The 13,076-nt window shown below is 46.2% G+C and overlaps 1 protein-coding gene across 1 annotated transcript in view; it reads left to right on the top strand.

Annotated features, from left to right (window-relative positions):
* The window catches only part of neu1 (neuraminidase 1), a 61,607-nt gene that overhangs the window by 34,835 nt on the left and 13,696 nt on the right, over positions 1-13,076 (top strand). Inside the window, exon 4 of the mRNA XM_063047959.1 lies at positions 3,105-3,287. Within this exon, the coding sequence (XP_062904029.1) occupies positions 3,105-3,287 (183 nt within the window). The remainder of the gene's footprint in view (positions 1-3,104; positions 3,288-13,076) is intronic.

Here is a 13,076-nt window from a genome sequence, read left to right as displayed (position 1 = left end):
TCTTGCTCTTCACACACTTGTAGAATGCCTTGGGGTTTTCCTTAATCCTGCCTACCAAGGCCTTTTCATGGCCCCTTCTGGCTCTCCTAATTTCCTTCTTAAACTCCTTCCAGTTAGCCTTATAATCTTCTAGATCTCTAACAATACCTATCTCTCTGAACTTTTTGTAATCTTTTCTTCTTGACTAAATTTATTACAGCCCTTGTTCGCTACGGTTCCTGTACCCTACCATAACTTCCCTGTCTCACTGGAACATATCTATGCGGAACCCCGCACAACTAACCCCTGACATTTGCCACATTTCTTCTATATTTTTCCCTGAGGACATCTGTTCCCAATTTAAGCTTCCAATTTCCTGCCTGATAGCATCATAATTCCCCTTACTCTAACTGTGTGAAGAAACCTTCCTGAACACACCTAACACCCATCTAAGCCCCTCGCTCTAGGGAGATGCCAATCGATATTTGGGAAATTAAAATCTCCCATCACAACAACTCTTATTATTACACCTTTCCAAGATCTATTTCCCTATCTGCTCCTCGATATCCCTGTTACTATTGGGCGGCCTATAAAAAACACCCAGTAGAGTTATTGACCCCTTCCTGTTCCTAAGCTCCACCCACAGAGACTCCGTAGACAATCCCTCCATGATGTCCACCTTTTCTGCAGCCATGACACTATCTCTGATCCTCAGTGCCATGCCCCCACCTCTTTTGCCTCCCTCTCTGTCCTTTCTGAAACATCTAAAGCCTGGCACTTGAAGTAACCATTCCTGTCCCTGAGCCATCCAAGTCTCTGTAATGGCCACCACATCATGTCTCCAAGTACTGATCCACGCTCTAAGTTCATCCGCTTTGTTCACAATACTCCTTGTGTTAAAGCAGACACATCTCAAACCGTCCATCTGAGCGCGTCCCTTCTCTATCACCTGCCTATCCTCCCTCTCGCACTGTCTACAAGCTTTCTCTATTTGTGAGCCAACCGCCTCTTCCCCAGTCTCTTCATTTCGGTTCCCACCCCCAACAATTCTATTTTAAACTCTCCCCAGTAGACTTAGCAAACCTCCCTGCCAGGGTATTGGTCCCCCTGGGATTCAAGTGCAACCTGTCCTTTTTATACAGGTCATACCTGCCCGAAAAGAGGTCCCAATGATCCAGATATCTGAATCCCTGCCCCCTGCTCCAATCCCTCAGCCACGCATTTATCCTCCACCTCATTCTATTCCTGTACTCACTGTCACATGGCACAGGCAGTAATCCCAAGATTACTACCTTTGCAGTCCTGCTTCTCAACTTCCTTCCTAATTCCCTGTAGTCTATTTTCAGGACCTCTTCCGTTTTCCTACCTACATCATTGGTACCAATATGTACCATGACCTCTGGTTGTTCTCCCTCCCACTGCAGGATATCGTGGATGCGATCTGAAACATCCAGGACCCTGGCACCTGGGAGGCAAACTACCATCCGAGTTTCTTTCCTGCGTCCACAGAATCGCCTGTCTCACTCCCCTAACTATAGAGTCCCCTATCACTGCTGCCTTCCTCTTCCTTCCCCTACCCTTCTGAGCCACAGGGCCGGACTCTCTGCCAGTGGTGCGACCACTGTTGCTTCCCCCAGGTAGGCTGTCTCCCCCAACAGTACTCAAACAGGGGTACTTATTGTCAAGGGATACAGCCACAGGGGTACTCTCCAATACCTGACTCTTCCCCTTCCCCCTCCTGACTTGATGGAAGGATTGAAGATCATGAGGGCCACAGAGAGAGTGAAAGCACGTAGTCTTTTACTTCCCAGTGAGAAGGTGATTAAACCGCGTGGTTATCGGTGTAGGATCAGAGTTGAGAGATTTAAAAGGGATATCAGGGGCAGGTTCCTCACACAAGTGGTGGTGTATATTTAGAGTTGGACGTATTAGGAACTTTTGAAAGCCATGGAGGTAAGTGCATAGGAGATGTTTCCTGAAGTATGTTCCAAATGTGAGCAGATGTGATCACTCCATGGGCTGCAGAGTCAATGTGGACCAGTTGATCCATAAACCCTGTTTCCATGCTTTAGGACTTTATGTTTGACCATAATGTAGGAGCAGAATTAGGCCATTCAGCCCATCGAGTCTGCTCTGCCATTCCATCATGGCTAATTTAGTAACCCCCCCCAACCCCATTCTCCCACCTTCTCCCCGTAATCTTTGACACCCTTACTAACCAAAAATCTGTAAACCTCTGCTTTAAGTACCTGATGAATTGTCCTCCACAGCCACTTGTGGCATTGATTTCCACGTGTTCAGTATCCTGTGTCCTCATCCCTGTTCTAAATGGACCACCTCTGTCCTAGACTCCACCGCTACAGAAAACATCCTCTCCACATCCACTCTATCCAGGCTTTTCAATATTGGTACGTTTCAATGAGATTCCCCCCTCACTCTTCTAAACTCCAGGGAGTGTAGGCCCAGAGCCATCAAACCCTTCTCGTACGTTAACCATTTCATTCCCAGAATCAATCTCATGAACCTCCTCTGGGCCCTCTCCAGTCCCTGCACATATTTTCTTAGATGTCGGGCCCAAAATTGCTAATACTCTAAGTGCGGTCTGAGCAATGCCTTATAAAACATTACAACCTTGTTTCTATATTGTAGTCCTCGCGAATTAATGCTAACATTGTGTTTGCCTTCCTCACCATGTACTGCAGGTAAGTGGGTTTGATATAGACATGGTGGACCTGCTTTTCGGTTATGCCTCTCAGACTCTGTTTATGTGATCCAAAAACGTTCTGATTGCCACATGTACAGTGAAAAACTTGGCTTGCACACTGGTCGTACAGACCAATTCATTACACTGTGCATTGCGGTAGAACAAGGTAAAAGAATCAATTGCTGAGTGTTGTCTCAGAGGTTGTAGAGTTCATATGGTACTTGAATGAGTGGTAAAGGCACTTACTGTCTGAGCTCTTCCATCATCCCCGCCATAGGGTATTGATTAAAATTAAACACATTCCCAGCACAAAGTAGGCAACTCTTCCTGCTGGAACCAAATTCCTTTCTCACTAAGTAATTTCACACAAGTCGACAGCTCTGGGCACTTTCTCAAACTTTCCAATGATGGCTTCCTACAGAAAAAGTACCCGCCGAACAAGGGCCGCTTGATCGCCTGCGGGCACGGAACAATCAAGGAAGACGGGATATTCTGCATTCTGAGCGACGACCATGGCAAGACTTGGAGGAATGGCGGGAGCCTGAAGGGAATTCCATACAATCAGCCGAAGAGACGCAGCGACTTCAACCCGGACGAGAACCAGGTACTAATGCCGGGCTGCGTGGTTTGTGTGGGGGCTGCGGAGGGGAAAACGAGGCAGATGAGCCGTGGTGTTGGAGTTTTCAAATGGTGGGTTTGGGAATGTGAGAGGGGTTGGTTTAGGCTGAACTTCGGATGCAGTTTGTTGGTGATGCTAAATCGTTCAGATTTGACCACCGTGCTACAGGAAAGATGCTGGGAAAAGTGCAGAGGAGATCCACAAAGATGTTGCTGCGTCTTGTGTGGTTGAATTATGCAGAGAGTTTGAGCAAGCATGGTAAATTAGCAGTTAGTATAATGGCAGTGACCCAGGTTCAGTTCTTGCCGCTGTCTGTAAGAAGCTTGTAGGTTTTCTCCAGGTGCACCGGCTTCCTCCTGCAGTCCAAACACGTACGGGTTGGTAGGTTAATTGGGTAGTGCAGACGTGGACTGGTGCAGACGGACTGTTACCTTGCTGTATCCCTGTAGCGTTATATCAAGTTCGCAGAGGCATAGGTAGGCTGAATGTGTACAGTCTTTTTCCCCAGGGTTTGGGAATCAAGATCTGAGGGGAATAGATTTAAGGTGAGAGGGAAGAGATTTAATAGAATGGCAACGCTTCCACCCTGAGGCTGGTCATGGCATGAAACGAGCTGCTGGAGCGAGTGGTTGAAGCAGGTACGCGGCTTGGAAGATGGCACCTCCGGGGTGCAGCCCTGTGGGCGACCGATGCCAGCTCACACTGAGGTGTCGCGGGAGGAGGAACATCGGGATTTCGCTGTGGCGGATGTATGGATCGCGGTCTCTGTAGTCGAGCGGTCACATTCCCACCCTTTTCCTCTTGACTGGGGGAGAGTTTGTTGCATCAGGAATCTCCGAATAAAAGAGCGTCACGGCACCTGTAACACCAAAACAGCGACTGTCGTCTCCCCATTCGACATGAAAAACAGGTGATAACTCTCTGTCCATGTTTGGGAGAGGGAGAGGTCCAAGTGTCGGGTAAACAAGTCTTTTTTTGTTGACTACAGATGAGTGTGTTTGTTGCTTTTTTGCTGAAACGGGTTGGGGGGGAGGTTGATGCTACTGTTTGTGGGGTGGGGGGAGAGGGGACTTTGGAATTCTAACCTTTTTCTACCGTTTATTCTGTGGGGTTCTGATTGTTGTGGATGTCTGTAAAGACAAATATTTCAGGTTGTATGCTGTGTACAGTTTCTGATAATAAATGCAACCATTTGAAAATAAACAGCATTTAAAAGGTTCTTGGACAGGGTCAGTGTATTGGAAAGGTTTCGAGGAATATGGGCTAAACGCAGGCAGGTGTGAATCTTGATCAACACGAGCCCGATGTGCCAAAGGTACTGTTTCTGTGTCTGGTTAGACTCTACAATGGACACTGTGACATTGAGCCCTTGTCCATCAGGCATCTGTTAGACTTGCGAGACCATGGATCTGCGCCTGGAAAGTCTTCACTCTCCAGGGCGCAGGCCTGGGCAAGGTTGTATGGAAGACCGGCAGTTGCCCATGCTGCAAGTCTCCCTCTCCACGACACCGATGTTGTCCAAGGGAAGGGCATTAGGACCCATACAGCTTGGCACCAGTGTCATCGCAGAGCAATGAGTGATTAAGTTCCTTGCTCAAGGACAGAACACGCTGCCTCAGCTGGGGCTCGAACTCTTGACCTTCAGGTCGCTAGTCCAATGCCTTAACCACCTGGCCACGTGTCCATCAATGAAGCAATAACGTGGGCCAGTATTTAAATCCTGGCTGATTTCTCCCCTATTATTCTTGGGCTGCACCAAATCCCTTTCAGGTCATTCTGCATCTACTGTCTGACAGTGAATGCTTGAGTTACAAAGGGCTGTTCATAACAAAGTTGTTTAGTCTTATTTCCTGTTCTCCTGTGTAAAGGCGAACAAAGTCTGCTGCAGACTCAGTGCTGCCAGATTCAGGTCCAACCGCGTCGTCAAGTTTGCTGATGATACGACAGTGATGGCCTTACCAGCAACAATGATGAGTCAGCATACAGAGTGGAGGTAGAGAGCCTTGTCAAGTGGTGCAAGAGTAACAACCTGAATCTCGACATGGACAAGACAAAAGAGATGTCTGTGGACTTAAGGAAGGCACAGGTCGACCGCTCCCCATTGCACATCAACGGCTCTGCTGTACGAAGTTGCTCGGTGTGCACATAATGGATGATCTAACCTGGACTAACCCCTCACTAGTCAAGAAGGCATGGAAGAGTCTACACTTTCTGAAGATACTGAGCCATGCAGAGCTCCCTACGTCCCCTTTCTACAGGACCACCATGGAGAGGGTCTTGTCTGGCTGCATCATTGTATAGTAAGGAAACTGGAAGGCATCGGACCACAGAACCCCACAGAGGGCAGTGAAAAGCTCCACGAGGACCTTTGGGGTCTCCCTCCCCGCTTATTTGTGACACTTACCAGGAGCGTTGCAGATGAAGGATCTAAAGCCTAGTTGAGGATCCTTACCACACGTTCCACAATCTCTTTGACCCACTAGCATCAGGAAGGAGGTACAGGAGCACCAGGACTAGCACTGCTAGACTGGGCGACAGCTTTTCCCTTGGGCTCTGAGACTAATGAATACTCTGCCAGCACCGAAGTCTTGTCACCGGGACAGCGAGCTGTTTACTGCTCACCCGTACTGCACTTTACTGCACACACTTTGAACCTGCATCCAGCTGCAGCTCCTAACAAACCACGTTAGGGAACTGGAGCAGGAGCTGGATGACCTGCGGATCATTCGGGAGAATGAGGAGATTATAAATAGTAGCTACAGGGAGGTAGTTACGCCAAAGGAGCAGAGCACAGGAAATTGCGTCACTGTCAGGTGAGGGAAGGGGAAAGGGCAGGCAGAGCAGGGTTCTCCTGTGGCCATTCCCCTCAACAACAAGTATACTGCATTGGATACTGTTGGGGGGTATGACTCACCTGGGACAAGCTGCAGTAGCCGGATCTCTGGCACTGAGTCTGGCTCTGCAGTGTAGAAGGGAAGGTGGAGAAAGAGGAGAGCGGTAGTGATAGGGGACTGGATAGTCAGAGGTGCAGATAGGAGGTTCTGTGGTCGTGACAGAGAATCCAGGATGGTTTGTTGCCTCCCGGGTGCTGGGGTCAAGGATGTCTCTGATCGCTTGCATGACATTCTGAAGTGGGAGGGTGATCAGCCAGATGTCGTGGTGCACATCGGTACCAATGACATAGCAAGGAAGAGTGAGGAGATCCTGGACAGTGAGTATAGAGAGCTTGGTAGGAAGCTGAAAAGCAGGACCTCGAGGGTGGTAATCTCAGGATTGCTACCTGTGCTAGGTGCCAGTGAGGGTAGGAATAGGATGCTCTGGAGGATGAACAAGTGGCTGAGGAACTGGTGTAGGGGGCAGGGTTTCAGATTTCAGGATCATTGGGACCTCTTCTGGGGCAGGTGGGACCTGTACAAGAGAGACAGGTTACACTTGAACTACAGGAGGGCCAGTATCCTTTCAGGGAGGTTTGTTAGTGCTATTGGGGAGGCTTTAAACTAGATTTGCAGGAGGATGGGAACCAGAGTGCCAGAGCTGACAGTGTGGCTGGGCTGAAAATAAATGATGTTAAAAGTTCAAACAAAGCCGCAAATAGGTTGTGATGGTGGTAAAAATCTTCTGAGGTGTATATAATTCAATGCTAGGAGTATTGTAGGGAAGGCAGACGAGTTGAGGGCGTGGATTGACACGTGGAATTATGACGTTATAGCAATTAGTGAAACTTGGCTACAGGAGGGGCTGGACTGGCATATTCCAAGGTTCCGACATTTTGCATGTGATGGAGGCAGAGGAATGAAAGGTGGGGGAGTGGCATTGCTTGTCAGGGAAAATATTACAGCAGTGGTCAGGCAGGACAGATTACAGGGCTTGTCTACTGAGTCCTTATGGGTGGAGCTGAGAAACAGGAAAGGTATGGCCACATTAGTGGGGTTGTATTATAAACCACCCAATAGACAGTGAGAATTGGAGGAGCAAATCTGCAGAGAGATAGCAGGCAACTGCAGGAAACATAAAGTTGTGGTGATATGGGATTTTAATTTTCCACATATAGATTGGGACTCCCATACTGTTAGGGGTCTAGATGGGTTAGGGTTTGTAAAATGTGTTCAGGGAAAGTTTTCTAAATCAATATATTGAGGTACCAACTAGAGGGGATGCAATATTGGATCTCCTGTTAGGAAACGATTTAGGACAAGTGACGGAAGTGTGTGTAGGGGAGCACTTTGGTTCCAGTGATCATAACAGTGACATAGTTAATTCAGAAACAAAGGTTCTGAACTTAAAGAGGGGTAACTTTGAAGGTATGAGACGTGAATTAGCTAAGATAGACTGGCAAATGACACTTAAAGGATTGACGGTGGATATGCAATGGCAAGCATTTAAAGGTTGCATGGATGAACTACAACAATTGTTCATCCCAGTTTGGCAAAAGAATAAATCAAGGAAGGTAGTGCACCCGTGGCTGACAAGAGAAATTAGGGATAGTATCAATTCCAAAGAAGTAGCATACAAATTAGCCAGAGAAAGTGGCTCACCTGAGGACTGGGAGAAATTCAGAGTTCAGCAGAGGAGGACAAAGGGCTTAATTAGGAAGGGGAAAAAAGATTATGAGAGAAAACTGGCAGAGAACATAAAAACGGACTGTAAAAGCTTTTATAGATATGTAAAAAGGAAAAGACTGATAAAGACAAATGTAGGTCCCCTGCAGACAGAAACAGGTGAATTGATTATGGGGAGCAAGGACATGGCAGACCAATTGAATAATTACTTTGGTTCTGTCTTCACTAAGGAGGACATAAATAATCTTCCAGAAATAGTAAGGGACAGAGGGTCCAGTGAGATGGAGGAACTGAGTGAAATACATGTTAGTAGGGAAGTGGTGTTAGGTAAATTGAAGGGATTGAAGGCAGATAAATCCCCGGGGCCAGATGGTCTGCATCCCAGAGTGCTTAAGGAAGTAGCCCAAGAAATAGTGGATGCATTAGTGATAATTTTTCAAAACTCGTTAGATTCTGGACTAGTTCCTGAGGATTGGAGGGTGGCTAATGTAACCCCACTTTTTAAAAAAGGAGGGAGAGAGAAACCGGGGAATTATAGGCCGGTTAGCCTAACGTCGGTGGTAGGGAAACTGCTGGAGTCAGTTATCAAGGATGTGATAACAGCACATTTGGAAAGCGGTGAAATGATCGGACAAAGTCAGCATGGATTTGTGAAAGGAAAATCATGTCTGACGAATCTCATAGAATTTTTTGAGGATGTAACTAGTAGAGTGGATAGGGGAGAACCAGTGGATGTGGTATATTTGGATTTTCAAAAGGCTTTTGACAAGGTCCCACACAGGAGATTAGTGTGCAAACTTAAAGCACACGGTATTGGGGGTAAGGTATTGGTGTGGGTGGAGAATTGGTTAGCAGACAGGAAGCAAAGAGTGGGAATAAACGGGACCTTTTCAGAATGGCAGGCGGTGACTAGTGGGGTACTGCAAGGCTCAGTGCTGGGACCCCAGTTGTTTACAATATATATTAATGACTTGGATGAGGGAATTAAATGCAGCATCTCCAAGTTTGCGGATGACACGAAGCTGGGTGGCAGTGTTAGCAGTGAGGAGGATGCTAAGAGGATGCAGGGTGACTTGGATAGGTTGGGTGAGTGGGCAAACTCATGGCAGATGCAATTTAATGTGGATAAATGTGAAGTTATCCACTTTGGTGGCAAAAATAGGAAAACAGATCATTATCTGAATGGTGGCCGATTAGGAAAAGGGGAGGTGCAACGAGACCTGGGTGTCATTATACACCAGTCATTGAAAGTGGGCATGCAGGTACAGCAGGCGGTGAAAAAGGCGAATGGTATGCTGGCATTTATAGCGAGAGGATTCGAGTACAGGAGCAGGGAGGTACTACTGCAGTTGTACAAGGCCTTGGTGAGACCACACCTGGAGTATTGTGTGCAGTTTTGGTCCCCTAATCTGAGGAAAGACATCTTTGCCATAGAGGGAGTACAAAGAAGGTTCACCAGATTGATTCCTGGGATGGCAGGTCTTTCATACGAAGAAAGACTGGATGAACTGGGCTTGTACTCGTTGGAATTTAGAAGATTGAGGGGGGATCTGATTGAAACGTATAAGATCCTAAAGGGATTGGACAGGCTAGATGCGGGAAAATTGTTCCCGATGTTGGGGAGGTCCAGAACGGGGGGTCACAGTTTGAGGATAGAGGGGAAGCCTTTTAGGACCGAGATTAGGAAAAACTTCTTCACACAGAGAGTGGTGAATCTGTGGAATTCTCTGCCACAGCAAACTGTTGAGGCCAGTTCATTGGCTATGTTTAAGAGGGAGTTAGATATGGCCCTTGTGGCTACAGGGGTCAGGGGGTATGGAGGGAAGGCTGGGGCGGGGTTCTGAGTTGGATGATCAGCCATGATCATAATAAATGGCGGTGCAGGCTCGAAGGGCCGAAGGGCCTACTCCTGCACCTATTTTCTATGTTTCTATAACACCAGTGGTTTCAACTTGATCATGGACAAGGATAGATCTGGTCGTAGGGTTGAGATTCTGAACTGGAAGAAGGCCAAATTTGAAGAAATGAGAAAGGATCTAAAAAGCGTGGATTGGGACAGGTTGTTCTCTGGCAACGATGTGATTGGTAAGTGGGAAGCCTTCAAAGGAGAAATTTTGAGAGTGCAGAGCTTGTATGTTCCTGTCAGGATTAAAGGCAAAGTGAATAGGAATAAGGAACCTTGGTTCTCAAGGGATATTGCAACTCTGATAAAGAAGAGTTGTATGACATGTATAGGAAACAGGGAGTAAATAAGGTGCTTGAGGAGTATAAAAAGTGCAAGAAAATACTTAAGAAGGAAATCAGGAGGGCTAAAAGAAGACATGTGGTTGCCTTGGCGGTCAAAGTGAAGGATAATCCAAACAGCTTTTACAGGTATATTAAGAGTAAAAGGATTGTAAGGGATAAAATTGGTCCTCTTGAAGATAAGAGTGGTTGGCTATGTGTGGAACCAAAAGAAATGGGGGAGATCTTAAATGGGTTTTTTGCGTCTGTATTTACTAAGGAAACTGGCATGAAGTCTATGGAATTGAGGGAATCAAGTAGTGAGATCATGGAAACTGTACAGATTGAAAAGGAGGAGGTGCTTGCTATCTTGAGGCAAATTAAAATGGATAAATCCCCAGGACCTGACAGGGTATTCCCCTCGGACCTTGAAGGAGACTAGTGTTGAAATTGCAGGCACCCTGGCAGATATATTTAAAATGTTGGTGTCTACGGGTGAGGTGCCGGAGGATTGGAGAATGGCTCATGTTGTTCCGTTGTTTGAAAAAGGATCGAAAAGTAATTTGGGAATTATAGGCCAGTAAGTTTGACGTCGGTAATGGGTAAGTTATTGGAGGGAGTACTGAGAGACAGAATCTACAAGCATTTGGATAGACAGGGACTTATTAGGGAGAGTCAACATGGCTTTGTGCATGGAAGGTCATGTTTGACCAATCTATTGAAGTTTTTCAAGGAGGTTACCAGGAAAGTGGGTGAAGGGAAGGCAGTGGATGTTGTCTACATGGACTTCAGTAGGGCCTTTGACAAGGTCCCGCATGGGAGGTTAGTTAGGAAAATTCAGTTGCTAGGTATACATGGAGAAGTGGTAAATTGGATTAGACATTGGCTCAATGGAAGAAGCCAAAGAGTGGTAGAGAGAATTGCTTCTCAGAGTGGAGGCCTGTGACTAGTGGTGTGCCACAGGGATCAGTGCTGGGTCCATTGTTATTTGTCATCTATATCAATGATCTGGATGATTATGTGGTAAATTGGATCAGCAAATTTGCTGATGATACAAAGATTGGAGGTGTAGTAGACAGTGAGAAAGGTTTTCAGAGCTGCAGAGGGACTTGGACCAGCTGGAAAAATGGGCTGAAAAATGGCAGATGGAGTTTAATACAGGCAAGTGTGAGGTATTGCACTTTGGAAGGACAAACCAAAGTAGAACATACAGGGTTAATGGTAAGGCACTGAGGAGTGCAGTTGAACAAAGGGATCTGGGAATACAGATACAAAATTCCCTAAAAGTGGCGTCACAGGTAGATAGGATCGTAAAGAGAGCTTTTGGTACATTGGCCTTTATTAATCAAAGTATTGAGTATAAGAGCTGGAATGTTATGAGGTTGTATAAGGCATTGGTGAGGCCGAATCTGGAGTATTGTGTTCAGTTTTGGTCACCAAATTACAGGAAGGATATTAATAAGGTTGAAAGAGTGCAGAGAAGGTTTACAAGGATGTTGCTGGGACTTGAGAAACTCAGTTACAGAGAAAGGTTGAATAGGCCAGGACTTTATTCCCTGGAGTGTAGAAGAATGAGGGGAGATTTGATGGAGGTATATAAAATGATGATGGGTATAGATAGAGTGAATGCAAGCAGGCTTTTTCCACTGAGGCAAGGGGAGAAAAAAACCAGAGGACATGGGTTAAGGGTGAGGGGGGAAAAGTTTAAAGGGAACATTAAGTGGGGGGCTTCTTCACACAGAGAGCGGTGGGAGTGTGGAATGAGCTGCCAGCCGAGGTGGTAAATGCGGGTTCTTTTTTAACATTTAAGAATAAATTGGACAGATACGTGAATGGGAGGTGTATGGAGGGATATGGTCCGTGTGCAGGTCAGTGGGACTAGGCGGAAAATGGTTCGGCACAGCCAAGAGGCCTGTTTCTGTGCTGTAGTTTCTATGGTTTCTATGTTTTTTATTTTGTTAACTTATTTATAGTATACTGTTTGGTTTATATGTTTGGTGGGTGCTCCATGGTCTGGAAGACGTTGTTTTGTTATGTACAGAGGCTATACAAAGTATTCACCGACCACCCCTCCCCCACCCTCGGAAGTTTTCATGTTTTATTGTTTTACAACATCAGATTTAATGTGGCTTTTTTTTTTGACACTGATCAACAGAAAATGACTCTTTTGTGTCAAAGTGAAATACAGATCTCTATAAAGTGATCTAAATTAATCATAAATATAAAACAGAAAATGATTGATTGCATAAATATTAACCCCCTTCAAGTCAGTATTTCGTAGCTGCAACTTTGGCAGCAATTACAGCCTTGAGTCTGTTTGGATAAGTGTCTTATCAGCTTTGCACATCTGGACACTGCAGTTTTTCTCTATTCCCGAGCTCTGTAAGATTGCGTGGGGATCATGAGTGAACAGCCCTTTTCAAGTCCAGCCACAAATTCTCAATTGTATTGAGGTCTGGACTCTGACTTGGCCACTCCAGGATATTAACTTTGTTGTTTTTAAGCCTTTCCTGTGTAGGTTTGGCTTTATGCTTGGGGTCGTTGTCTTTGCTGGAAAACAAATCTCCCAAGTCACAGTTCTCTTGCAGACTGCATCAGGTTTTCCTCCAGGATTTCCCTGTATTTTACCCTCTACCTTCACAAGCCTTCCAGGGCCTGCTGCGGTGAAGCATCCCCACAGCATGATGCAGCCACCACCATGCTTCACGGTAGGGACGGTGTGGTTTTGATTATGTGCGGTGTTTGGCTTACGCCAAACATAGCTTTTAGTTTGATGGCTAAAAGACTCAATTTTGGTTTCATCAGACCATAGAACCTTCTTCCAACTAGCTTCAGAGTATCCCACGTGCCTCTAGCAAACTTTAGATGAGATTTCATGTGAGTTTATTTCAACAGTGGCTTTCACTTTGCCACTCTCCCATAAAGCTGCGACAGGTGAAGCACCCGGGCAGCAGTTGTACGCACAGTCTCTCCCATCTCAGCCACTGAAGCT

The sequence above is a fragment of the Mobula hypostoma genome, chromosome 5 (genome assembly GCF_963921235.1).
Source record: "Mobula hypostoma chromosome 5, sMobHyp1.1, whole genome shotgun sequence".
NCBI lineage: Eukaryota > Metazoa > Chordata > Chondrichthyes > Myliobatiformes > Myliobatidae > Mobula > Mobula hypostoma.
The sequence above is the reverse complement of the archived record's forward strand: the minus strand, read 5'-3'. Positions and strand labels throughout refer to the sequence as shown.